Source organism: Cyclopterus lumpus, chromosome 24 (assembly GCF_009769545.1).
Source record: "Cyclopterus lumpus isolate fCycLum1 chromosome 24, fCycLum1.pri, whole genome shotgun sequence".
In the NCBI taxonomy this organism is placed as follows: Eukaryota; Metazoa; Chordata; class Actinopteri; order Perciformes; family Cyclopteridae; genus Cyclopterus; species Cyclopterus lumpus.
Genome location: NC_046989.1, coordinates 8,690,815 through 8,718,596, shown reverse-complemented (window position 1 = coordinate 8,718,596; position 27,782 = coordinate 8,690,815). Strand labels below are relative to the sequence as shown.

At 38.2% G+C, this 27,782-nt stretch overlaps 2 protein-coding genes across 3 annotated transcripts; one reads left to right on the top strand and one right to left on the bottom strand.

The window, feature by feature from the left end:
- The first annotated feature begins 1,777 nt into the window (after positions 1-1,777).
- Positions 1,778-10,875, top strand: fbxo25 (F-box protein 25). Of its 2 annotated transcripts, XM_034528060.1 has the most exons (11): positions 1,797-1,904; positions 2,571-2,735; positions 5,362-5,456; positions 6,294-6,343; positions 6,448-6,540; positions 6,628-6,721; positions 6,933-7,117; positions 7,551-7,733; positions 8,079-8,222; positions 9,504-9,530; positions 9,972-10,875. In XM_034528060.1, the coding sequence occupies exons 2-11, from the start codon at positions 2,611-2,613 to the stop codon at positions 10,059-10,061; spliced, it is 1,086 nt and encodes a 361-aa protein (XP_034383951.1). In that variant the 5' UTR covers positions 1,797-1,904; positions 2,571-2,610; the 3' UTR covers positions 10,062-10,875. The 2 variants fall into 2 exon arrangements, with proteins under 2 accessions (XP_034383950.1, XP_034383951.1); XM_034528059.1 differs by lacking the exon at positions 9,504-9,530 and having other exon boundaries at positions 1,778-1,904.
- Positions 10,876-12,192: 1,317 nt separating this feature from the next.
- si:ch211-225h24.2 (testis development-related protein) lies at positions 12,193-26,750 on the bottom strand. The gene is made up of 4 exons (XM_034527799.1): positions 26,236-26,750; positions 20,629-20,685; positions 15,760-15,875; positions 12,193-14,223 (listed from the first exon to the last, which is right to left on the bottom strand). Exons 1-4 carry the CDS (start codon positions 26,320-26,322, stop codon positions 13,785-13,787), a joined length of 699 nt encoding a protein of 232 aa, XP_034383690.1. The 5' UTR covers positions 26,323-26,750; the 3' UTR covers positions 12,193-13,784.
- Between the last annotated feature and the right edge of the window lie 1,032 nt (positions 26,751-27,782).

The following is a 27,782-nucleotide window of genomic DNA, read 5'->3' as shown; positions in this document are numbered from 1 at the left end:
CCCTCATTATTAAATCCAGCATATATATGCAAATATGTTTTCCAATCAAAGTCTAGACTAATGTATAGCAGATGTCTCCTACTTTCCCAATCTTATGTGTACTATAAAAGTTTCCAGATCATACTTATATACATTGTTGTCCAAACTAGTTAATTGTGCTCACATGCACACTTCCTAAACGCAGATTAACAACCTTTTACCTTCAACAGATGAATGTGAAAACAGACTTAGTGTCAAACTCTGACTTTAATTATTAGGCCTAAGAATTGAGATGACTTGGTCCTATGTAAAATTCACAGCTTTGAAATAATAATGTTCATTGTATTATTTTACCCTTTTAGCAGCTGTAATACGTGCCTCATAACTTGTCATTTCTACACAAAGACTTGTGACATGGCTTGAACTTGCTTGAAAATACTTGATGGACGTCAGTAAGAAGTCACTGACTTCCCCCGGGCTTCTTTACACTGGTTTGTAATTGTATTTCAGGAGCACCGGTAATACTTGAATACTTGATTTGAACTTGAAGGGACATGAGACTAAAGCTAAACAGAAATGGTATTCCTAAACTCTGACAATAAAGTTTAAAATGGTACTGTAGATGCACATCAGAGCAATTCCAACAACCTTATAGTAAACTGATATCTAGGTCACTGTTGGTCTGCGATTGATTGCATTAATATTAAAACTCTTTCAAATGTTCCTTAATAAACCACATTATTATCATTATCATCACTCCCACAAACGCACAGTCGTTTGTTTTCAACCCTCATATCAAAATCAAAACACAAGTGCACGCGCGCAATCCTCTGTCACGTGTAGAAGAAGACCCCCAACAAAACAGTATGGATAAAAAAAAGATAAAGAGTGACAGCTGCAGCTAGCCAATCAGCTGGTAAGTAACCAGAGCCGTCTAATGAGAGTCACGTCATATTTGTTCACTTCAATGGAATTCTTTCTTCTTCAGCTTCGCATGGAGCAGTAGTTTTTAGTAGCAATGCAATGCATTTTTGGTTTAAAAAAACGTATAATGGAATACACAGCGCTGTGCCATCAGTGTCTGATTCATTATCGAATATATAAAATTCAGTTTATGAACTTACACTTATATTTTATTGAATATGTATTAAACAACTATTTTCAAAGGATTTTTAAATTTATGCTAATTTTAAATATATATTTCTTTAATCTCACGCAGCACTGGAGGGCCTCCATGTACCCCCAGGGGTACACGTACCCCCATTTGAGGACAACTGCCATAGAGTTACAGCAAAAAGAACCGTTAGTGATGGACTTTCAAATGGTAATACATTTTAAGAAAAATTCAACATGTGAGCTGATTCTCGATCCTCCAGCTTGTGACATCCGGACATCCTACTTCCTAAAATGCATCTCAAGGCGCAAGGAGGGAGGATCGAGGAGGCTGGAAACACTAGTGTAACCTTTACTGAAGTATTTTCAGCACACGTAAACAAATAAAAGAGACACAAAACCACGGCTGTCATGATCCCAAACCACGGCTGGACTCTACAAATTTGACCTTTCTTTTTTTGTAGGCTATTCATAAATTGTATTTATTTAAGATGATCAGACTTTCATCTGTTCTACCCACACTTATTGATGGCTTTCATCTGATACTTGTGTTTTTTATTTTTTAATGAAGGCTGACGGATCACGTGACGATCTATTATTTTGAACTTCTGCCATTCGCGACACTCACTTTACACGACTCTGGGCTCCGGGAGCAACCATTATAAACAGACTTGTTATCCAATCAGAGAGCATCAGGGGGGCGTGGACGAATGCCAGCCTCCGCTCTGTGTGTACTTCCGTCAATATCTCCTGCAGAAAAGAGACAAGAAGCAGAAACAGGAACCGACGATACAACCAACGAGTCGCTGAAGGTTTGTTTAGTCGATTTGCAGACAGGCCCCGTGCTGTCAAAGAGCAGTTTATATTCTTTATCTTCGTCCTCTCGTGGCTGAATACGTTGAACCGACTGACAGCTTGTCTTGGTTTCTTTCTCTTTCTTTTTTTACTGTTGAGCGCTAAAACGACGTGGACAGTGTTTGCTGTCATTGTTTCCAAATGCTTCAGTTAAAAGCGTCATAGTCGTTGTCAGGGGTGGTTTTAAATCAATGTTCACTCACTTTGCATCCGAGTATTTTAAGGCTCATAAGTCTAATGGCCCTCTTGTTTTATTTAGCAGCTGTTGTCAGACAAAAAAAACTGTATTACCAGTAGTTGCAGAATATGGCTGCAAAGAAAGGCCAAAACAGCTGGGTTTATTTTCCTCAATTAACCACTGCTGAACACTTATTATTGCTTAAATATATCACTGTATTTATAATAAATGTCTAAATCTAAATGAATGCATTTTACATTTCTCTCTCTGAAATGCCCTGAATGTCAAGTGGTGACTTTTCTGAATATAACATGATATTCTCTTCAGTAGATGTTCAAAAGTGAAGTGAACCTTTCATCTTGTTCATAATCGTTATTATGGTCTCTGTTTGCTTGAATAAAACCCAGAGCACACACATAATGCCTTCATCTTGTTAACCCTGCAGGTGTTTTAGGTTGCGGCAGCCTTCTCTGCCCCAAGCTAAAATGCCTTTCTTGGGCAAGGACTGGAGGTCGCCAGGATGGAGCTGGACAAAGACGGAGCATGGCTGGAAGAGGATGTTCCTCTATGGACACGAGTTGGAAGATAACAGAGAAATTGACTTGAAAGGGTAAGATCATATCTTATTCACTTTTGTTATCTATATCTGCCTTTAATGGTTTTGTTACCAGTATCAAACTTGATAACTGGTAACTGGTAATTAATTCATTATTTACTAATTAATTAATTAATCAAAGTAGATATTTCTTATTTGATTGTGCCTTAATAGAGTGGTTTTAACAGGTAACATAGCTGAACAACAATGTTTCCCAATCAGAGTATATTTGCTTATTCTACAGTAGTGTTACAAATACTTCAATAAATTGATAACTAAAACTCAAAATGTCAGTGTACATAACTATTTTTTTCTATGCCTTTGATTGCTCAGAATCTAGCCAAAGTAAATTATATTGTATTAGCCCTGCATCTCTTGTTTAAAATGTAACTAATGATTGATTACAGCTGCCCAGGCTCACTTTGTGTGTTGACTTGGTTGTCAGACATCTTCCAACTTCCACAAAATACCTCCCAGAAGCGTTTTGTGGGTTGGAAGCCTTACAAGTAGCAGGAACTATCGGTTTTGAGTACTTTAGCAGGTGTTTATGTCTGTGGACATACGTCTGTGGCCCGATTAGGCGTCACAAATCTTTACAGGTGTGAAGTTGACATCAAAATGAAGTCAGAGTTCGAAGACGGTTGTGGTCTGAGCAAAGGCGCCGATTGGAGGGGGGTAGAAAGTGGGGCAGAGGCCATTGTCTTCTCTAGTTTGACTGGCTTAGTAATTCTTTGTGCTGCTGGGATTTATTTGACTCAAGTCCCCCGTAAGCTTCAACTATGGATGTATTGCACATTTTCCGAAAATGAACAAATATTTTAATAATAGCGTTAAAAGTTATGATGGTTATTACACATACAATTATTGTTACAAAATGTATTTTATTAAAATCTGAAGGTGAAACAAATTGATGAATACGCCCATTGACAAACATTTACTCCAAAGTAAATGTCAATACCTTTCTAACTGTATTAGGATCCAAAGACTTTTCTAAAGCATGCAGAATAAATAACATGAATAACCATTCACGGGACGCTGTTCAGCCTCTTCCCCGTTAAGGAGACTGGAGAGCCAAACCTTGATTTTGCTTGGACTGCCATAAGAACACATAAGCAGTGGTCGCAAACATGATCACTCATTTTGCTTGTAAGGACCAGAGCAATTTATATACTTTTTAATATACAATATTCAGTATACAAGGGAAGCGCATTGTGTCCACAATAACAAAATACAATTTTAAAAAAGGATATAAAATAATTAGAAGACAGTAAAGTGCAAGTTGAGTCGAGTCATACATTAAATGCCACGTTTCATTAAAAATATTCTAATACATTTAAATACTAATAATATCTACTATGTTAAAAAAAAAAAAAAATCTTAAGACACACAGTTTTGTTTTTGAAGTAGGAGTGTGTGTGTGACAGGAAGGAGCTGCAGGGTTCAGCGGGGTACAGCAAGAAACACTAACCAGCTCACGAGCAAACAAACCGTGAGCAGCATGCGGGCGTCCTGCCTGATGGGGTTAACTCGGCACCAGTTGGCGATATCTCCCTCAAGCCACAATGTCGCCTCATTGGCTTGTCAGCAGTCTCTTCACAAAAAGGCACAGGACACAACATCAGTAAAACAACTAATGACATCATCTGTTCAAATTGGCCACTCTCCAAATGCATTGTCCGTCAGAGAGGACGGTGACTTCATGCAGCAGAGGTACATTTGGCAGACTGACACACGTAGGCCAGAAAGAAAGAAGAGCATGATAATGGCCACTGGCGTGGTGCACGCGGTTACAGAAGTAGTTTAGATCATAATGTATCTTTTAATGTTTACAAAACAGTTGTCTGACTTGTCTGATTGTTTAGTCATCTTGCAGATGTCAAAGCATGCAATAAATGCAACTTAAATGCATCAGTGAAATAAGAGAAGTGTAACTGCTAAATGTCAGCCTACTTGCATACTTGTTTTCTTCCTAGTCCATGCTGACTTGCTACATCACCCTCGTCCACCTAGCTCATGTATTTCAGGATATCATTTAAACATCCACAAATCCTTCTGAACATTCCTGCTGCTGTGTTTGTGAAGCCAAGCCGGCTACTCTGCTCCCATGTGCCTGTGCAATTGGAGAAATCCATCTTCAGTTCACTTCACAGACACGCAAAGCCATACCTTAAGTTATGCTGCAGAGAAAAGTAAATTAGTTTCATAATCTTGATTTATCTTTTTTTTATTTTTTTTTATCAGAAAATAGTTAAACATGGCTGTTCTAAGGTATTTTAACCCAAGGATGGCTACTCTAATATCCTGCAGATAGATCCTCAGTGTTTGTGGGTGGGAAGCTTGATGGATCATGTCCTTGTTGATTGAATGTGAATGATTGTCACTTCTTGACTATATGACTCATGTTACATCTGTCCGAGCCTGCTTATTTTTTTACAATTCATCCAAAATGAAGCCACTAGATTTTTTTTAACGAAAAAAATGTATGGGCCTTTACATTCCGTTTGGTTTCTATTGTGTCATTAAGGATGGACGTCAGTAAGAAGTCACTGACTTCCCCCGGGCTTCTTTACACTGGTTTGTAATTGTATTTCAGGAGCACCGGTATTGACACATTCCTTCCATGCCTTCTTTGTCCAAACAGGCTCTGCAATGACAATCTGTTCGTTGGAGATGTGTGTGAGCTCGCCACGACGAAGAGGAAAAAGGACCTCTTCAACAATAACACCAAGTCTCAGTGTGAGTTTCAGCAAAACATAATCCCTATTTTGACTTTAGGAGGAGGCTGTGGTACAAAAATGAAAGGCCCTTTGTATTTAAAAAAAACTAAACGGAACAGCAGAGCAGAACTAGAGAGAAGAGCAAGTCATAATTAGCTGTAAAAGGACCTCCACCTATTGAAATATGTTACAAAACTATACACTGACATGCATTTTAATCACTTTTTATTCACGTGTTTATTCATCGCCTGGGATTGTCGTATTGAAGCCGACAGCATTGTATGGACGGCTTATCTGTTGGTTGTACGTGTATTTACAATGAATTACATTCGTAAAGTTTATCATTGATCGGTTTTGGGGTGTGTTTCAAGAAAAAAGTCACAGACACCTGCAACCATTTGCACTTCACTCTGACGTTCATATGTTATGATCGATTCATCATTATCATAAACCCACGGCTCTTCGTCTAAAAAGCTTTAACACTGCAGCTATGCCCCATTTATATGAATCATAAAGTTGATTTAATGTTAACATTATTAATAAGTCTATTTATTTTATGCAATTTGAGTCACATACAGAGGAATTAAACAATATTTTAACACCTATCAATCTATTGTAAATTCTATATATCTATATGTAAATCTTTATCTATAAATTGGGGATGTTATGATGTCCAGTGTTTGTGCAAACTGTTTTGAGTCAACAGAGTAACGACATTAACATTAGCCAATAATTATCTTTATAAAGGTAAAGATTCATGGCAAAATTAAATTGCACAGATGCTCATCATATTATGTCCACTTGACACACATTATGTAAGACTCCACCAACACACTTTGTTTTTTTCCTTGTCCAGTTATTTTCGTGGATAAATGGATCTACGTGCATAACAGGAGCACGAAAGAAGTGAGTGATGCAGTGGGTACTAGAAAATAGCTACTAGCTGTAGATTGAATTTATTTGAAATAAATCATTCTAAAACTAAAATGTATTTTCATGTTGACGCACAGCGACATGTGTACTCCACGCTTGGTGAAGCACTCAACCGTCTAGACTTTTCCAGTGCTATTCAGGACCTGAGAAGATTCAACTATGTTGCAAAAGTGAGCGATGATGATCACAAATGTTGATTTTAAAACAGTTTTACGACTCGTACAAGCACAATAGTATAACTCTGTTTTACCCCATAGCTTTTCCAGCTTATAGCCAGGACTCAGCTGACCTCTTTGAGTGGAGCTGCGCAGAAAAACTATTTCAATATAATGGAGAAGATTGTACGAAAGGGTAAGAAGGCCTGAGGGATATGTTGTCAGCACACTTTTCTTTGCATCCTACACCATATTTAGGCCCTTTTTATGTTAGCAATCGTGGCATTATAACATTTTGTTCCATTTAAGTTTCGTTTTCGCAGCTAATGTTTTGACTTTAAACATTCGTTTTGATCGTTAAATATTCGTTGTTTAAAAAAAGAATGTTTTTGAAATGTCACTACTAGTTCTAGACGACCACTACAACCCGCGCCTTGTCAAGGATTTGCTGCAGGACCTGAGCATGACGCTGCACAATCTGACTATCCATGTTGGCAGGTGTGTCCTCGTGGGCAACGTGAACATCTGGTTGTGCCGACTGGAGACCATTCACAAATGGCAGCAGCAGGTCAGCAACCTGCAGATACCCGAGGTAGGAGGTGTGTTGGTGTTTGTGTTTGTACGTCTGCGTGTTTGTATTCCATCGTGTTTAGTCCATCCCAAGATTGGGCCTCAAAGCGCCTCCAGGTCTAACTTGAGCTGCCCGTATGTAAATGTGACTTTTTTAAAAGGGAACAAGTGCTGTAGGTTTGCATCTACTGGCCTCTGTGCTGCTGAGGCAGCGCCACTGCTGGCTTCACATGCTGCAACAGTGACGCTGAATTTAATGAGTGAGGAACATGAAATATGGAAGGGGAAGTATTGGAAACTAATCTGTTGGACCTGGTCTTTATTAACTTTTTTTTATTTTTAACTGTGTATGAATTGTAACACATTGTTATCGGTGGTACACCACTCATGCCATTTGAGTTTTTCTGTTCAGTCCAGTTTGAATTTGAATGTGTCGCTCTTAATTGTCTTCCCAGCAAACGTGCAATGGCATGACATTCGACGACTTGCCGCTACACATGCAAAACAAGATCCTTTGTGAGTTATCTGATGCCTATGACATCATTAACGTCGGGCAGGCCATGCCTACTCTGCACAGCCTCAGTGAGGACAGGATACTTTGGAAGAAACTCTGCCACTTTCACTTCTCAGACAAGCAGGTGAGATCAAGTATGTAGTTTAATCGGACATGGAGAAGGAGTATATGCAAAAAAAGAAATTTGAATAATTATTTTAAAAGTGGTATGCTTAAAATGATGTCTTGTACCCCTACACCAGATGTCTGCTAAGTAGTTTACCTTATGACCACTAGAGGGCAACATTGCCCAATGTTTTTCACAGCTCATGCACAGTCACATCGTATACACACCCACTCAGGATTAGTGTTAATGAGAAATTGTTCTAAATTATATCTAATTACACTTAGCTCCAGTTCTAATTACATTCATGTCCCCTGCGTTTTAGTTGTTTTTTTAAATTGTGTGTTTCCTTCCATTCACGTGCAGTTCGGTAGGAATTTGGTCCTATCTAACAGTGAGAAAGTAGACTGGAAGCTGATGTACTTCACCCTGACAAAACATTATCCAATGAAGGAGCAGTACGGCGACACCTTGCACTTCTGCAAAAACTGTAACATCCTCTTCTGGAAGGTAAACAAAAAGATAGCACACACACAGACACCTGGAACCATATTCATGTTATCTAAGAAACACCATGTGACTAGCCAGTCGGTTCAACAAACTAGTTACGAGCAAACAATTACTAGTTGAACATTGTATTGAAGGAAAACCACATAAAAACCCAGATAACAGACTTAAAAACAAAACGGCAAAAAGATTACATAAACATTAAAAAAAATGTTTATGTATATATATATATATATATATATATATATATATATATATATATATATATATATAAAAATATATATAAAAAAAAAAAAATACATAAAAAATGTTTATATATATATATATATATATATATATATATATATATATATATATAAAGAGACTACAGACTAATCAAATCAGTAAACTGCATCAAACAAATAATTTTCATTTCATGTTGTTTTTAAATATTGTATGCTTATGAAATGATGTAGTTTGAAATATCTTGAGGCAGAAAATGTGTCCAGAAAATGAAACCTGCACTGTTCAAGGAAACAGACCTGATATCTCTTAAACTGTACGTAGGTCAGACATGAGAGTTTATCAAATCCAGTATCACATTTGTACCAGAGCACATTGTATTCCTTTGGCCAGAGACACAACATCCATTATCCTTTCGTACAGTCTTTGGTACACACACTCTATTGTTTATAGTCCAATCATACAGCCAGATATCTCGCGCTGATATCTGTCCCATTCATACAGTGAGTAAGGTGTTCAATAGTATATGGAATCTCAATTTAATACTATAAATATTGAGGAATATTTTTAATAAACCCTGACATGACCTCTTCGCTTTGACTAATTACAGATCAAAATATTATTATATAAACTTGAGGACAGTGTAAAAAATAAAAAATAAAAAGCTCCATTTCTAATTATTCATCAGGAACTAATGAGTCACACAAATAAAGCAGACATTATCAATGATGTATTAATTGTCCTTTTTGTCCACCAGTACATTCAGTACGAGATCAAACAGAATACTTGTTTGCTTTCATTGACACATAAGATTAGATTAGATATGTACTTTAAATTTCTTAATAAAAATAAGATCTGACCTGAAACCAGCTACACATACTAACAGTACTTGGATGTAAAATGCAGCTATTCCTCTAAGATCTATCTCCCATTTAGTTACTTAACACAATCTTGTTATCCTCCCAGTACTTTTTAACCTCTGCCCTCTTTGCGTCCCTCTCCTTGCTTGTCTCCCTTTGTTCCCGGCTCTTCTCCTGGTTCCCTACTCCCTGATTCCTTAAGGATTGCCACCTTGCTTTGTTATTCAAGGTACTTTCCGTCCCAGTTTGTGTCATGTTTCCCCCGATGGTCGCATTTGTGACTTATCTTTTTCCATGCTATGTCGAGTTCTATTCTCAGTTTCTCTTGTCCTCATGTTTTGCCCGAGGTGTGTTTAGTAAACAATGTCCCTCTTTCTGCTCTCTTTTCAATGGCATCTAACCGCATTCTTAAAGTTCAGAAATCTTTCTGAATGTTGAGTTCTTGTGTCTGAAAGAAAAGGGTCAGTTGTTATTTAGTTTAACACAAATGTTTCTCTGTGTATACTAACATCAAGTTGCACCAGTTTTTTGTAAATCCATCACTAAATCTGTGTTGAAGTCCTTCCGTGATCTTAGTAACTACTGGTTGCTGTGTCTGAACCGGAAGCTTCTCTGCTTCCCTGGTTTCCTGGTCTCCCTTCTTTCTAACAATGTGCTGATTGTCTTCCAGGACTGTGGCCATCCATGCACTGCCAACGATCCAGACAGCTGCCTCATGCCCATTTCTCCACAGCACTTTATCGACCTCTTCAAGTTCTAAACCCTCCATGTTGGTCATCAAGCAAACCGCCGTTTACCCTCACTCCCAAAACAAGAGTGTGTGTGCGAGACCTCAAGGTCGTTTATCCAAATACAAAGGGCTTCAACTGAAAAAGATGACTTGTTTAATGTCTTCATTTCCTTACGCACAAGTGTTTCCATAAGACAAGGAAAGGTTTGTAGATTTGAATAATGTTGCTAATGGTTGAAATACATAGAACCTTTTTCCTCCTCCTGCACAAATATTTGTCTTTTTGGAAAGAAAAAAAATAAGCTATTCATGAGAGGAAAGGCACAAATAATATTTAAATGTAATATGTGAAAGGATTTATATGTCTAAGGAATTGTAGCATGTTTATGGTAGGTAAGTGGTGATAGGTAATGTCTAAGAGGTTGTTTTTATTTTTTTATGGAAAAAGGGGAGGAATATTTACGGTGTGGCAGAAATAGTTTATTTAATGGGGTTAACTATTCTGTTGGTTGTTCTGTTCGGTTTTGGTGATATTTAAATAATATGGTGGTATAACTGAATGCATGTCATGTGTGAGTCTCTGTTTACATACTGTATATTGTCCTTTGTGGATTCTTGCTGTGCTCTGTGTACATTGGGAGCGTCAACACTGAGAGAAAATTATGAAAAATATCATAGATTTTTGCAATCTAAGAAAAAATGTTAAGCATTGTTTATGGGAAAACATTTTTGTATCTTTCCTTCAACCTTTGTAATATTTCGATGCTGTCCCAATATTCCTGGTGGAACCATCATGATTTAGCTATAAACTAGCTATAAATAATTAAACATTTCTAAAAACCTATTTCTGTTCAGTTTCTCTTCATGTTATACTGCTCCAGTTTCAATGGTTGTAAAGACAGCTCAATGGAAAGGAAGAAGAAAAAGATTTTGATATCTGTACACAAAGTTAAATATTTGGAAATTGAGGCAAAGAGGGAAATAGTATACTTTACAAGACCAATTTAGATGTGTCCACTGTATCAGTAATGTAAATCAAGAAGTAGATTAATGAAGTAGATTAATTTAAGACTTGTACTGTCAAAATATATGATTTGATCTGAAACAGTTTCAATTCTCATTTTATGTGCTATTCTCTCCAACATTAATTTTTTTTTCTCTGCTACTAGCCATGAAAAGTAATCTTTTAAAGCTCATGCCAGGACTTCAACCTGTGTTGATTTTGGTGGTCCCTGTGGACAAAAGTGGTAGTTTCTGATAATCCATGTCCCTTTAGAAAGCGAGGCAAAGCTCTCCCCCTAGCCAGAGGAAGAGATGATGCTGCCAACCGCCGAGCTCTCCACCTCCCACCACTGCCGTCTAGCCAGCCTCCACTTCTAAAAACATAAAGAAAAAAAAATGACAGCTTGAAAGGTATCTCTTCCAAGATTAGGACATTCTGATTTAACATTTTCAAAATAAAAGCTCTAGAAAATCACAATTATAAGCCAATGGTCCATAGTTACAAACTATTTTCACTTCAGATTAATAGTAAACCACCTCAAGGTGTCACCCAGAGACAATCAAGGCGTTCTGATGTAGATTTTTGTAGTGTAAATAAAATAGTAATAAATAAACAACTTAACACTAACATATATATTTAGGAGGTTCAAATAGATTAATAGATAAACGACAAAATATGTAAATAAAATAGTAAGAACATTTTTATTTTTATTTAAACAATATACATTTTGCATACAAACAAACAATCAAGATCTGCAAGTACAAACATATGAATGAAAATCTGTGTTTTTCTTACCAGTATACCCATTTGGTTTTGACCGAAAGATTCATAATGCTACTATATGTTATTAAGTTGTAATCACAATCACGGCCATAACCAGGATTGTATAAGTACTCAGTAAATGGTCAACAGAAACCAAGAACAAGGTCTCTAAATTTTTATTTTTCATATTAAAATATATTGAGTTTAAAATGAGCTCAATCATAGTTAATTAGCCATAAATCCTTAAAAGTAATATATATTTATATACTGATTATCCTTAGGTGACAATCCTGTTTGTTTGTATGCTAAATGTATATTGTTTAAAGAAAAATAAATGTTTTTTTCAAGATCTTAGTGTTGAGTTGTTTTTTTCTTACAATTTTCTTTACATATTTTGTCATGTATGTATTAATCTATTCGAACCTCCTAAATTATGAATGTCTTATAGTGGCATCAGTTTCATAACTTGATCAAAGTCCCTCACAGTAACATAAAAAAATATTTTTAATTTGTATGTCGTCAATGATGTGCCAATTTTCCCCATTGAAATATTAATATTTTTCAAGGTTGTATCAAAGTTAGAAATTCCAGTATCGTGGCAACGCTACTCCAGACTGCAATGTGTTGAATAAGGTAGAGCCACACAGTCGGACTAGATCTTTATTCTGCTTCAGAGAACGTGACCCAGCTGTTTAATGAATACATTTAGGATACATACATCCCTGGAAGTGCACACATGTCTGTGTACACTTCTGGCTGCAATGAAGCAGACTTCACCATCAAACTAATTCAGTAAACAGATTAAAACAAAGAAAAATAAGAAAAGAGACGCAAAGACCAGTGGCATGACGTTTCTTATTCACCTAAAAGGAAAATAATCACTGTAGAAACAAAATTACTCTTCATTGTCTCCGGCCTATAGAATATACAGACATGCAAACAGTATCAAAGGACGTTTCACAATGTAGCACACAAAAACTTTTGTAATAACTGCTACTGCTGCTGAAGCTAACAACATCCAGGGATTGTAACTGGAAACCAGTTTGAGATGTCGCTGATGCAGCACAATTGCATGCTGGGTCGACCCATCTGCACATGCATAGACATTGTTTTGTGCCCAGAGAATGGTACAAACATGATGTCATTGTTTTGATACAAGGCACAGCTGCATGGAGTTTCTGCTTTTCTTGAGAAACAAGTATACATATAGTTTGGTTTTCATCTTGTCAGCATTACAAATGTTCTAAAAAAATTATTCAGCATCAGATTTAAACATGTATTGAATTATGACACTGTGAGGGTTGCTTTGATTTGTTTCCCTCACATGCCCCCAACACAACAGAACTTCAAATCTATTTAGCAACGCCAACTGTGATTCGCAAAAACAAATGTGCATGCAAGTCCATCAAACTCATTTCCTCTCCATCAACCTCTCTTTTACATACACACACTTGCAAACACAAACACACTAATATTCCAGATCCAAATGATTTCATAAGCTGTTACATCATTGCACACATTTTAAGCCCATTATCGATGTGTATATTAGAGCTCCAGACTCACATTCTTCACTTGACATAAAGGGCCTGAAAACCAACAAGTCTCCAGGAGGTTTGTATATTCTTCATGAATTATCTAACACCGACAACCATAATATTTATATGAAAAACTCTCTTCTCATTTATTGGCAATTCAAAATATCTAAATGCCAGGCCAGTGGATATCACAGTTCAAATGGTACAGTAGTTTAAGGCTTTTATTTGTTGTAATTTACAGTTCATGTCAAAGACCCATTGATAAAACTCGCATGTTGAGGACTTCAACGCTAAGTGTTAAGTTCTGGGCTTTACAACAGCATCTCAATACCAGTTAACAGCGGTTTCATCCGGAACTAGACTACAGAGACAAGCAGATTTTGGTTCAGGTCTTCATCCTCGTTATTGACGGTACATAGGTGAGGAAGGAGGGTTTCAAAGGTGAAATGGCTCCTATTTAAACCCCTCCCATGCGCTTTCTGACACGATCCCTTTGCTCATCCTGCTGATGCCAGCCAACTTGACTTTGGCGCGGGCTGTCCACCTGATGGCAGCTGTTGAATTCTTGGAGTCCGACAGATTCACATAGCGGGAAGAATCCTCCTCAAGACCCTGGCCAGCCCAGGATGCCAGTTCCAAAGGGAGGCCGACAGTGTCGGGGAAGGACACTGGAGGGTGCCCTTTCTGGCTCTTGTCCTCTGGGGCTTCGTCGGTCACAGTCTCAGTTAAGTTCTCCAGGTGTGGAGGCTCCCAGCCCTCCATCTTCTCCAGTTTTTTGGTGGGAGAGATCTGCCTCATCGTCATGGTAACACTCTCCCAAAAACAGTGGCCCTTCTCTGGCTTGTCTTTTTTTTCCTTCTCCTTCTCATCGTCCTTGATTTTCTTGAGAGACCTTAATAGAAAAACAAATAGAGGAAGAGAAGCACAAACTTAAAGGTGGGTGGGGTACGAGACATCTTTACGCTGGAGACAGGAACTTTCCCCACACAGAAAGGCATTTTAGGAATTCCCGGTTGTTTTTCACGGAGATCAATTTAGGGTTTCCTCCTCATACATGTTCCACTTCCTGAAAGGGGCTGAAAGTTAATAACAGCTGGCAAATTAATCTTTGTCTTACATTCCAACAAATACAAGTGGTTGGACGTGACTCACAAGTTTGTAAATATTTTTGCTGCATACAGTATTTGATTGACATCTTTCACCCCTTTATCGATGTGTAAGACCAAGGAAATGGCTGTACGTATATATATGGGTGGTATTAGATAATAGATTTCCTCCCTTATATTATAGTATATAGTATATATTTTGTATATGGAACTATTGTGTTGTTTATGGCAAGCTAATATAAATGATTTCTAAAATGTCAGCCTCTTCATCTTATGAGGAATCGTTTATCAATACTTTAACGTGAGCATTTTAATGTTGTTTTCGGTTGAGATGTTGCAGCTACCATAACAAACTGTTGGGATCTGGTAGGAGTTTGGTTATTAGCAAGTATGAACATTGCATTATTGATATTATTAATTATTAATGAGTGTAACCTAATAAAGTACAGTTTACCAACTTTATTCTTGGTGGTGGATTTAAACACAACAGTGTGGAGCAACAACACTATTACAGCATCAACAAGCACAACAGTTGAACGAGACTCTGTAAAATACACAATAACACGGAAAATAATATAATTAAACTCAAAACCAAACAAACAACTTTATAAACACTGTATGAGCAATCTTTGCCCAGACAAAGGCTTCCCACTCGTGTCGTCGTGGTTGGGGTGTTTCTTCAGACTTGTTCGGTGGAATTTCTCCTGCTTAGGACCCCGGTCCTAACCAGAACTGCGCTCTATCAGCGGGTCAAGTGTCAGCGGGAATTACCTCCTTCAGACTTGTTTGGCATCATTTGTCCCGCCTAGGACTGAGGACTGACCCGTGCTTTGTCGGCGGGTAAATTGCAAGCTAATTCTTAAAGTCTGAAAACAGTGAATGTCAAATTGTTCTGCCAGTAAAGTTTGGACTATTACCTCATGTATTTTCCAACGTTGTTTCACCCCTTTTTAGCAACGTGAGTCACATAGTGTGAAGGTATGCGCCGGTCTGTATAGTCTTGGTGACGCCATGACCGTGTCACAGGGACTCCCTGGGGTTCCTGTGGCTCTTGTCTAATGAGGCACCAATGTTGTGGTTTAAAAGAAATCTCACACTCAGGTGAGATTGTGACGCCTGTTGGAGGGGTTGGGGCAATTTCACAATCGAGGCTTTTAAAATGACATGCGGGCCTCTCTCTTTGTTTCAGCCACATGGGGAAGTCTAAACAAACTGTGATACTATAGGCCTAATACGTTTAGTTAATAACTTTGTGATAAAGATAACATGTCTTCCTTGGAGTGAGATGAGGAATGATAAAGTTATTGTGTGTGTAAACTCACCCTCTGCGGTCAGCCAGCTTTACTCCAGTCAACAAGAAGTGCTCGTCATCTTTAGAGGAAAACATCTTCTTCTCCCTCCTCTCTTTCTTGGACATGATCTTCTTCACCTTCGCCTCCTGACAGAAATCGACAAACAAGAGAGCATTTGATTGAGAATCGCAGAGCTGAAATTATGACCCGCATCTGTGGCATGTTAGCTTGTTATCTCTAATGCCTATTTATGAGTGATGTATGCTTCACGAAGAGGGTCAAATCAACTTCACAGGAATTTAGAAAAGCAGCTTTATGCTCAGATTGATGAATGTGCACGTTTTGAAATTCTGCAATGGTTTTCATTGGCTCTGAATTAATGAAATGTGCTTTCCATCAAACCTAAGTCATCTAGACACGATTTTTAACTGCGTCTTTTCAAGTTAACAAAAGGTAATAAGTATCACAAAAGTAGTCAATAAATTCTGTAGCACTTTATCTTCATTTTTAACGAAATAGTTTGACATTTTGGAAAGATTTTGCTCTCAGGTCAGTAAATAACAAACTATGCCTCTAGCTTTTTTAAATCTTATTTTAGAGCAAAGACAAAAGAGCCAGGCTAGCTCTATTTGGCTCTATGTTCACATTTACCACACAGACAAGATGGTGGTATGGTCTAAGCTAACTGGTCAGTAGCTTGTTAGCTTAGCTTAACACAAAGCGGGAAACAGGGATAATAGCGAGCCAGGCTCGGTCCAAAAGTAACAAAAGGTTGTATCTTGTAGAAAAACCAAAGTGTAAAAACAACATACTGTAGTTTTACTGTGGGTTATGTGCTGGACTATTAGTTACTCCACTGCTAAGCAGATTATGTTACTTTTGGTTTCTCCGTTTCCCATATTTGTGCTAAGCTAAGCTAACCAGCTGCATATATATATTAAATTCAATTCAATTCAGTTTATTTTGTATAGCCCAATATCACAAATTACAAATTTGCCTCAGAGGGCTTTACAATCTGTACACATACGACATCCCTGTCCCAGGACCTCACAACCTCATATATCATATTTAATGTGTAGAAAACCCTACACATCTAACCTTTGACAAGAAAGTGAATTAGCATATTCCTTTTAAGTTAATAATGTTGCATACAACTGCAGGTAACTTGCTGTTGGACAAAAATCTTAAAGCTACAAATTCTGTGATATAGAGAGACAAATACAGAGACAGAGCGCTTGAGTGGCATTGACTTGGCAATAACGTGCGGCACATTCCAGTGAAAGACCCTCCACCTTCTCTGAAACTCCCCCGGTCTCCCCCGTCACATCAGAATTCCTCCCTGCCCTCGCTGCTTTCCACCCAGTACAGATACCGCCCTCCTCAGCGATTATGGAACAAACTTTTGGCTCCGTTTCTCTTCGTGCCTGGGAAGAATTCCCAATGTCAACTGTCAAGGCCATAACGTTTACTCCTACTCACTGCCGTGCCTGCCTTAGCAGTACCGTTGTCAAAACATTCTCAGTTTTCACAACACGTTTTGATGAATGCCTCCAACCACGGCGAGCCCTAAACTGCTTCTTTTGTTTCTATACCTATTGAGGAGGTGATAAATTAAAATGGCTGTACAAAACACACCTGAGGATGTGACAGCAGCTACAACAAGCAAACAACTAATATGAAAACAGGAACACGTACAATACCAGGTCTGAGATCAAGATTCACAATGTCTGAGATAACTGAGATAACATGAACCTAAACAGATCTGCTTGTTCTACAGGCTACACACGCTCTACGGCTTATGCACACACATCATCATTCCACTTGTGATATATTTTCATATTCAAAAGGACATTTAATGGATGTGTAAACACTCTGCTCGCTGTGGTATCTCATAAGGAGGCAGGCACTGTTGCTGATAAACGGAAAATTAGGTCCTCCTCATCTCACCTCTCCTCATCATTAACATGCCCGAGTGCAAGAACGCTGTCAGTTTATTATCATGGAAAAATATTGAAAAAAGATTCTTCCGGGCTATTTTAACACGGTCTTTACTGTTCCCGTCTCCCTCCTCGCTCTGCTTCTTGTTTCCTGTGTGCCATCAAGTGTGAACCGTGGATCAGATTCGCTGTAGTTCGAGCGTTGCAGAAAAAGAAACCAGAGATGGCAAAACAGATTGAATGTATCAGTGTGTATATGTGTGTGTGCATGAACTGGAGCTAAGGTCCACCTGTGTATGTGCATGCATGCATGTGTGCACATACAGAGGCCTGCCTATTCACCATTCTCTTCAACATTAACCTCCAGGCCTCTAGATCCAAAGCAGCTCAGTGCCCAGTAATCTCTTCGGCCAAAAAGTAGGTAAACCCAGCAGCTCATAGAGGCTCGCTGTGTGGGGGAGATTTACCTACAGCTCCATGCTTGACAGAACAATAGAGCTCTTATTGGACCAAATTCCTCCATCCATATGCCAGAGATGGAAACTGAATGATTAAAGAAGCATTTTTATTTAATTTCTTTAGAGGCAGCAATCAAGTCATTGTTTTTCTACTGCAATGACTATTTACATGTATTGGCTACTGTATAGAGTATATGGTTGGTAAATGTATTGCTAGTCTGTTTATTTAAATGTGGTTACTTTGAAATTATACAGAATTTAAGTCCCAGATGTCCCAGTTTTACAATAGCACTTAAACATGGATGCATTTGTGGCTCTGTGTGAAAACATTGAATAAGGCAATGCATGCATCTTCGTGATACTATGCTGTATAGATGTTTTTTTCCCCCACTACTAGTTTTGATCCGTCCACAGCCTTTGTTGTTCAACATCTTTCTCCTGTCACCAACATTTAAAAATGGCAGATTGTGGTTTTACAGTGGGTTTAGTGCAAGCCAGGCTACATCTGTCTCTAAAAAAAAAGTTATTTAGGACATCTGCTTAACAAATATATGTTTTTTAGGGGGAAATCAGGAATGTTTTGCAATTACAGCTTGATTGAGTTTTATGTTGAAAAACAGCACTGTAGAATGTCAATGGAATCAGCCTTTTACAGTGAAAGGTAACCTGCACTTCCAGGACGCCATGTCTACTTTGTGTGTCCTAATATGAGCATAAAACAGCCCACGGGGGAAGAATTGTAGCCTTCCACGGTGTCAGAGCGGTCTGTGGCTATTTTCAGCCTTGTTTTTCTTCCACAGTGATTGTTCCCGTCCAAAAGGCCCAGCTCCTCGAATGAATGCTGCGTTTCCTTCCCTTCTCCAGCCCAGCAGCCCCTGTCCTCACAAACACGACAAGCTGTTAAATATGTCCCGTGAACTAAGTCACCTACAGTAGCTAAGCATACATAAAGGGAAGGCACAGTTCAGAGACAATACACTGTTCAGACAGGACCACACCTCAGAGTAAAGACTTGTTGTCGGTATACAGATCAGGAGATGTGTCTCTCACACACACCTTGTTTGGAGCGGGTTCAACTGCAGATAAAGTTGCTTGCACACAAAAAGACCAGTTGTCAAACCTGCATCATAAAACCATTATTTATAATTCAAAGTTTACAGAGATGATAACAAAGTCATTTTTTCCATCAAACTCACTATGACCTTTGGCTTAATTCACACTTTCTAACGTGTAAATTGGTTTCCAGCAAACATGTTTAGCGTTGTCCATCAAGAGCAATCAACTTTGTCATCAAGTAGTATGTAACATGTTGTCATATGTTGTCATCAAGTAGTATGTAACATAAATGCCACAAGGGCCAAATGATGCTTTTCATTTCACTTGACTGTCAATCCTTTGTAGCTTTTACTTCTATCTACGTGTACATCAAGGAATGTGTGCTTCAGAGTTGTAATATAATCATGCAAACCAAGGTTATTTGATCATTCAGTTAAACATTATTGGTAATTTGAGATACGTTGTGACGTTTTCGTAAAATGTCATTTAAAAACTTTAATTAAAAAAAACTTTACATTGTTGTTAAACCTCTTTTTAATTCGGTCGGATATGTCAACCATATCCGGTCTGTTTAAGACTTGAATGATTATCTGACTTTCCCCATCTGAAGCAGTGCAGTGTTTCCAGATATCAGCATTTAACTTAGTGAGTACAATGTTGTTATTACTGATAAAAATTGATGGTCAAGAATACAAATGTAAGACCCAAAGTCTTAAATCTTTACCCTAAACTGCAGTGACCTCGCTCCACTGTTCCAAACTGTGGGTTTTAGGATAAGGATAACAGTACAAGTAAACAAACATGCGTCATAACAACAAACAAAATGATTTTCCTGTGATAAGGTTAAGGATAAAGCAGGGGATGACAGCTGAAAGCTGGCCTGTTTACAGATAAACGCAGAAGTCCTCTGACCCTCCTGATTTACCTCAGCTGCACCGAAAAATACTCTGTGGTCATCTGACGAGAAGAAACTGCCGGTGCACATGAGTGCATTTGGGGTACTGAGTTAATCAAAGGATTATGGCTTGACCAAAGACATTCTTAGTCGACGATCACATATGATTTTATAGACAAATTAATTTGTCGAATCCACAAAGAATAATTCTTGTTTTGAGACGTGTTTATACATTTCTGGGATAATAAGTCATTCAGCACAACAACAAAGAAATGGACTAAAACAACAGTTTTTTCGACTATGAGGGGGCAGCCCTTCAAAGAATATGGATGTTTTTTTATGACATAAGCACGATTATTTTAGGATTACACAACCATGAGTCAAAAGTGCAATATTGCGAGCATGTGCACGTGTGTGTGCACTCAATGTGTGAGAAGATAAGAGCATGTTGGACAAGTGCATATCTTTAGGGGGCAACTGAAGTGAATTTGGAAGCAAATAGTTTGTTTGTGTCTGTGTTATGTCCAAATAGCTGCGGAGTTGTGCTGTTTACCTTGGATACTGCAGTGACAGCTTCCTCCTCCTCTTCCTCTCCTTCTATGTCTTTGTCCTAGGCGACACACACGCACAGACACACAAACACACACGCACACAAGCAGTAAGTTAGTACAAATAGCAACCCCCCCCCCATTAACACAAACGCACACACTATCCACACTTTGTGGCGGGGATGTGTGTCGCAGGGATGTGTGTGTCTGCGACGTGTGCAGAGGGTTTCCTGTAAAACTGAGGGCAATCCTTCTCTGAGGTGTAACATAAACATGCTGCATTTGGAAGGCGAGATGGAAGGATGGAGGACTGGCAGGATGAGGGGAAGCCACTGAAGTCAGAGGGCAGATTCAAACAAGAGAGAGAAAAAATAAATCCATGACCTATTGCCTCAACAGTACATGATTTGGGTATATAAGTGGAGCTATTTTGGCTCCATTGTGCTTCAGTCTCCAGGCTTCTTTTTCATTTTTCATATATCCTTTGTTTAAAAACTATTTTTTATTTGTATTGTTTTTATCATTTCATGTGAAGAAGGTTGTTACTTTGTTTTGGATTATTTAGAGCTGTAAACCAGAGTTGGACTGAATTAACTTCACTTGAACTTAAGTGCTGTGAGACTTGATTTGTACAATATGTTTACAGTGTACACTCTAATTATCCTGCATCTTGAAATTGTTTTGCAAATAATATATATATATATATATATATATATATATATATATATATATATATATATACAGTATATTATTTGCAAAAGAATATATATATGTATTAATCAGCCTCAATTTTTTCCTTCTCATTTTTCAGAAAGTCACAGCAGACAATAATAATGACAATAAAGTAGGATCTAATTTAATTATGGAGACTTTTCTCCCCAAAGACTTCACATTTGAAAGCAAAACATTCAATTCATGAAGTTGGCTCTTTTCATAACCCAAACATAAAGTGAACAATGTTGGCGCGTAGTCGCGTAAATATCTTGACAGACTGTGAATTACTACTTATTATTTAGACCAATTCATTCTGACAGGGCGAAGCGAAAGGAAATAAAGGTTTTTTTAAACTCCTGTTATTAATATACTGATGATAGATAACATGCCTCTCCTGAAGATCCGGATCTATAAATCTAAAATATTCTTGATTTATATGTCCACGATCGTGTCATAAATATGGTAATGCTAAAATGTATCAAGAATCACATTATTTTAGTAATCAATTTTGGCAGACTTTTACAGTTGTCATTGACTTGTTAAGACGCATGACTTGACTTGGACTTGGTCCAAAAAGATTTAAAAACATTAAATCATAAAAAGAGGGCAGCAAGAAGTCATCAGACGTGCAGCTGAGCCTGAGATTACTGTTGTGGAGCCGGGATTCCTGTAAAATGATCAAAGCTGTAAGAAGTTCTAACATCTCAAAAAGGGAGAGAGCGAGAGAAACAGGGGAGGAGAAATGGTGGTCGGACATGTCTGAGCAAAGTCTGCTGGGTCTCCGCCACCTGAGCTGATCAAAGACACACTCACACACATTGATTGCAAACTATTGTTGGGGGCATAAAAGCATTAACAACTTGGAACAGAGGGGTAGAGGGAGGCGAGGGGGAGATTCAGTGGGAGAGCGTAGTGTTTCGGGGAATAAAAACGTTTCTAAACAGACAGTAAGAGTTCTGCTTTAGCACCTCGGGGGGCCATTTTTTCTCTGTCTGCCTCTCTTTCCTTCGTTGACTGAGTTTGTGTGCCAGTGTGTACATGTTGCCACAGTGTTGTCTTTTAAGCCGACAGATTACTAGGCAATAAAGATGCTGTATAGTTTCCAAAAAGCCATTGCAAGCGAACAATGCTCTACATCCTCCAAGAACAGCGACTCAGAAAAGGTTTTAACTTGACCAAGTCTGGTGATAGGAATAGTTAGACAATATGCTGATTCACTTTCTTCATGAGCGTTAGATGAGAATATTGCTACCACTCATACTTGTGAACTAAATAATAAGCTACACAGCCAGGCAATGCTTATTTTAGCTTAGCATAAAGACCGGAAACAGGGGGAGCAGCTAGCATATGAGTCCAGAATCTGTTTATAGCGATTAAGGAGCATTAACCTCCTGGTCTAAACCTTTGTAAGAAGAATAATCAGATTTTTTATATCGAACCATTCCATTAAACGTAAAACGATACTTTTTGCATCAACCTGATTTGGTTTGAACTAAGACAAAACTCACATTTGATTTCCATGACGTTAACCCTTACTCCTTCAACACGTGATCCATTCAGCTTTACCTTTCTTTTCCTCTCCACTTATGATTGATATGTGAGGCCGTCTGAAGTTTTTGCTCAGACATGATCTATACTCTCATGATCCCACTTCACAAAGTAGGCCCCATCCGTGGTATTAGAGTGGTGTTATTGAAGTATTCGAGTGTGTTACCGCTTTAAGCCATAGACAAACAGGCACACACGTACCTCCAGCAAGCTCACAGCTGCCTTGTTGAACTTCAATAGAGAGTGAAAGCAAGCTGCGGCACAGGGCCTGTACTGTAGTCGCCCTAGAGCACTGTGGAGGGAGGACAGATATTCATTTCCCCCTTTCTACTCTCCCTCTTTTCCTCTGTGTTTCTATGGCTGTATTATCCCTTAATACTTGTCTCTATCTGTCTGCCTGTTTGTCTGATGTACAGTTGTAACTAATTCGAGTGGCCAGACATGGAGGCCATCTGCTCTCTTGTAAAAAAAAAAACAGATAACAGAGAATAAACAAGTGCAACAGAAATAACTTGTAATGACTAAGAAAACATAACATTGTGATATTGTACTTTGTACAAGATTAAAACAAGTTAAAAGTCAGACTGAGGGTCAATCAGATTTCTAAAGTGTCACTCTGAGATTCCTTTGAATGAAAAGTGCGTTGTGTAAGATTTGTTCAAAGCTCCGGGTCCCGTGGCCGCAGGAAATTCAGGATTCAATGAGTTAAAGTTTAACAATATTTAATGGCAAAGACTCATGTAGCGTTCACGATCGTGGGGCCAGAAAGGAGGATCTCTCCACAGACGGACTGCGGCTCCCAAGGAGCCACAGACCAGGGCTGTCTCGAGTCTCCAGACCAGTAGAACCATGTCTCCCCAGAACAAATGCTCGGTCGTTAGTCTGGTCATGCAAATGAATTCACACCTAAGGGTTAGTTCTATTGGTCAGTTCAAAGGATGCAGCCGTCCTGTTCGCTAAGCTAATTAGTAAATAGGCGGGGTCAAAGTGCACATATCCGGTCAGGGACCGGAAGTTCCCCGTCAGAATAAAACCTACTATCCTGCCTTCAGAATAAAAGCAACATATCAGGTTTCAATCGGCATCCATTTTAACTATTGTCTAAACAATAAAACATTCATTCATTCTCATGCATCATACAGTTAATCATTACATTTGTCATTAACAAACAGAATAATAAAACAGTGATCCTCTCTTATGTTTCACAATACATTCCTCCAGAATATTCCTCAGAATATCCCAAATTAATTATCATAACTTTCTTTATGTATTAATTTAAAACATAAACTTTCTTATTTACATGTGCAAGTATATACAAAATCCACTACAACTCAACAGTTGCAAATAAAATATATTATTATTATTTTTATTTTTATTATTATTATTATTAAAATATGCTTTTAACTTTTTGAGCTGAAACAATTAGTTAATCAGTCGCTAAATTAATTGGTAAACATTTTTACAATCAATAATTATCAAACAAAAACAGCTGTTCCACTTCAATTCACTCAATTGTGATTTGCTGCTTGTCTGTGTTCTAAGATAATGAACTTTATGTATTTGGGTTTTTAACTGTTGTTCAGACAAAACAAACAAAATGAAAATGTCAACTGACATTTGGAGATATTGTAATGAGCATGTTTTAGCCTAATTTAAACCCTGACATTCCTTTTACATTTCCTTTTTTGTAGCTTTAAAGTTTATTTATTAATTTAGCATTTTTCTTTTGACTCCTAGAGACTTTAAAAGAGGTTACAATATTCATGCTGTGTGATGGTGACACAAAGAGGCTCCAGATAATCAATCTCTGCTTCCCTTACTATCAGCCAGTGATGTGAGCGAGCTCAGCCTGCATGTCCTGTGTTATCATAACTCATTATCCTTGCTTCATCCTGTATCACTGCTGGGCTGGATGTGGCTCTTCACTGTGTTTACGACTTTTTATGACCCGACCCCTGACCCCGGCATGTACTTAATCGCCATGGGGACTCAAAGAGACCTCCCTGATGACTTTCCCAGGAATTGTGTAGAGAAGTTGCTGGACTGATCTCAAATCAGCTCCCATCATCCAAAGTAATTCTGGTGACCACCGTAGCCAGTGTCCCCAACTGAACTCAAATCAGCTCTTTGGGGGTGAGGTTACATGTGTTGGTTCCCAGGGTGAAAGTTAAGAGCAGCCAATAAAACCCAGCCAGGACTCACAGATATCAACATTATCACAACAACGGATGAAAAATGCTGTTGGTGTTGGCTGATCTTCCCAATTGCCAAATAACACATTTAGACATCCAGTATGGCAATACACTAAAGGAGCTACAGACAGTGGATCAAATCTGAAGGCGTGTAAGTTCACAATGTTTTACAATTAACTTTTAAAATTATTTTCTCCTCTGTGTCTTACATTTTTCTTTAGTTTAACTCTGTAATTTGTTAATATAAAACTTTACTAATTAAAGTGTCACAATCCTAGTGGCATGTTAATACGCCCCCCAAATTAATAAATATAATGATTTACTCTCATCATAAAACCATGATTCATGATGGCACATTATTTTTACTGCAAGAAGCAGAAAAAATAAACATGTCAGCTAGCTATGTGTGTGTGTGTGTGTGTGTGTGTGTGGTGTGTGTGTGTGTGTGTGTGTGTGTGTGTGTGTGTGTGTGTGTGTGTGTGTGTGCGTGTGCGTGTGTGTGTGTATTCATTCTCTTTTATCCAAAAACAAAGTGCTGTATGTCAATCCCAAACTCCGATCTTTGAGCTTTATAGGATTTTTACAGATTCAAAGTTGACACTAATTTACGTAAGTATATCTACTATATATTTCTGTTTTATAGGCCTGCAGATGGATTGATGTTGTTGATAGTTTTCTTTCTACTGTTGTATCGCAATTATATTCCTGTAATATTCCATGAAGGAGTTGTCCTTTCTGTCACTTTTTTCTCCAGCTGGCACACTAGGAGTTCTTGCACTTGTCCTCCACCTCTGCTCCACATTCTCAATGTAACAGCATGAGGTGTATTTGGCCACTTTTTTTGGAAGTTTAGCAGCAAAAAACCGTGTTTGTTCCTCAACATGGAACAGTTTTGTCTCATTTAAAATCGATGTATTATTCATTTACTTATAACAGTTTGTGTACTTTTTTTAAATCTGTTTGACTGTTAAGCCCTTGAACCTCATTTTTATATCCTAGCACTTCTAGAAAAAACCTGGAAACAAGTGAAACGACACGCTGAGCAAGTGTATACATTCTAGTATATTTCAACATTATCATTTTGCCATTTTATTTCCTGTTGCCTTGAGGAAAGAAACGGAACATAATGGACTGTCATTGTTAGTGGTGACTCGTTACCTTGTATGAGTGATGATAGTGCCAGGACATGTCGTCTTCCTCTGACGCATAATCCACCAGCACTTTACTCTTGCTTTTCTTGAACATATCCCCACTGGTCGCGGAGACAAGCCGTCTTGATCTTGTTTTCAGGTTAACTTCTTTGACCAAAAGTCTGAAGTTTACCCTGAACTGGTTGATCCTGTGTTGTCCGTTTTCCAGAGAGATCCCAGCGACGCACCACCGAAGCGCGTTCCGCTCTTTTTGTTCTATCTCCAGCAGAAAATCCAGGAGTTTTTCTCTGAAAACAGCTTATTTATTCATAGGAGTGCCAAAAAGCTGCAGGGATCAAGTTTTTTGTCATGACGCTCACTATTTCGTAAGTGCTTTGCGTGTGTTTGTTGCGTTTTTACGCAGGCTCGACCACCTGGACCTCCAACCGTCGCTCCTCCCATAGCCCCCCGTCCCTTGAAGTTGCCATGGAAGAAGGAGGAAGGGGGAATACGTCTCATCTCTGGCCAATGCAAGCGATGAGCTCCGCATTCATGAAGTTGTTTGACAGCGGAGAGTCAAATTGTATAATTAGATGAATCAGTTTTTTGTTTGAATGACATATTCTGAGCTATTCTGTGGTATAAGAAGTACTCAGATCCTTTCCTCCAGAAGGCTACAAGTAGCAATACAGCAAAGTAAAAATAATCCTGAAGCAAAAGTCTTATGTTCATTTTCAGCAGAAAATACTTAAAAAATAAAAAATAAATGCTCTTAAATGCAAGTGAATATTGCCCGTCAATGCTCTATCATTACATTCAATATTATTCTGATTATTATTACTAATGCATAAACATATCAGCGGTATTTAAATATTGCTGTTCAAGATGGAGCTAATTTTAGGCACTTTATATTCCCTTAGGCGGGTTAATCTTTAACAATTCAGCATATTTGATCAAATGTTCACTCTTAATCTGTAAAGTAACTATAGCTTGAAAGTGAGATCAGGAGGCCTGGAAAGATTAAGAGGAAAACTAGGACCTCTGATTATTTTTTCAGAAAGGTACACACAGCACCACATAAACAAAGGGAAACAATCAAAAAATGTAACGTTTTTTCTTTAAATCAAATTATTAATCAATGTGTTGAATACTAATTGTTAATTATTTGTTTAAAAATGTCTCCACTGTTATCTCCCAAATCCTTGACATCAAAACAACTGGATGGTTTTGTTTTCAGCATATCTGTTTTTAAAGGTTTGCGGTTTCATATGAACTACAGACAACGACAGGTTTGTTGAAGAAAATAAAACCCATTTATTACAGTAATGTTCTTAAGCTACTCAGTTTGTTTCTCACTCAGAGTAGAGATTTTATTTTAGTTAAAATGTTCAGTCTTCCGTCTGTGTTCTTACACAAACATAAGAATGCTGTTTTCCACAAAAAATCAAATCTCTCTCTTCCTCTCTCTCTCTCTCTCTCTCTCTCTCTCTCTCTCACACCTGATGCCAGGGGAAACAAATGGCACATAATGCTGGTGGGCTGACCTCTTAAAATAGCCACAGTTTAGCTCCGGTT

Excerpts from the sequence above, each read along its gene's own strand:
- fbxo25 (XM_034528060.1), top strand. The coding sequence starts at position 2,611 with ATGCCTTTCTTGGGCAAGGACTGGAGGTCGCCAGGATGGAGCTGGACA. Across the intron at positions 6,722-6,932 it reads GGAGAAGATTGTACGAAAGG|TTCTAGACGACCACTACAAC; the intron begins GTAAGAAGGCCT and ends TGTCACTACTAG. Across the intron at positions 7,734-8,078 it reads TTCACTTCTCAGACAAGCAG|TTCGGTAGGAATTTGGTCCT; the intron begins GTGAGATCAAGT and ends ATTCACGTGCAG.
- si:ch211-225h24.2 (XM_034527799.1), bottom strand. The coding sequence starts at position 26,322 with ATGTTCAAGAAAAGCAAGAGTAAAGTGCTGGTGGATTATGCGTCAGAG. Across the intron at positions 20,686-26,235 it reads ACTATCATCACTCATACAAG|GACAAAGACATAGAAGGAGA; the intron begins GTAACGAGTCAC and ends TGTGTCGCCTAG. Across the intron at positions 15,876-20,628 it reads CTGTCACTGCAGTATCCAAG|GAGGCGAAGGTGAAGAAGAT; the intron begins GTAAACAGCACA and ends GATTTCTGTCAG.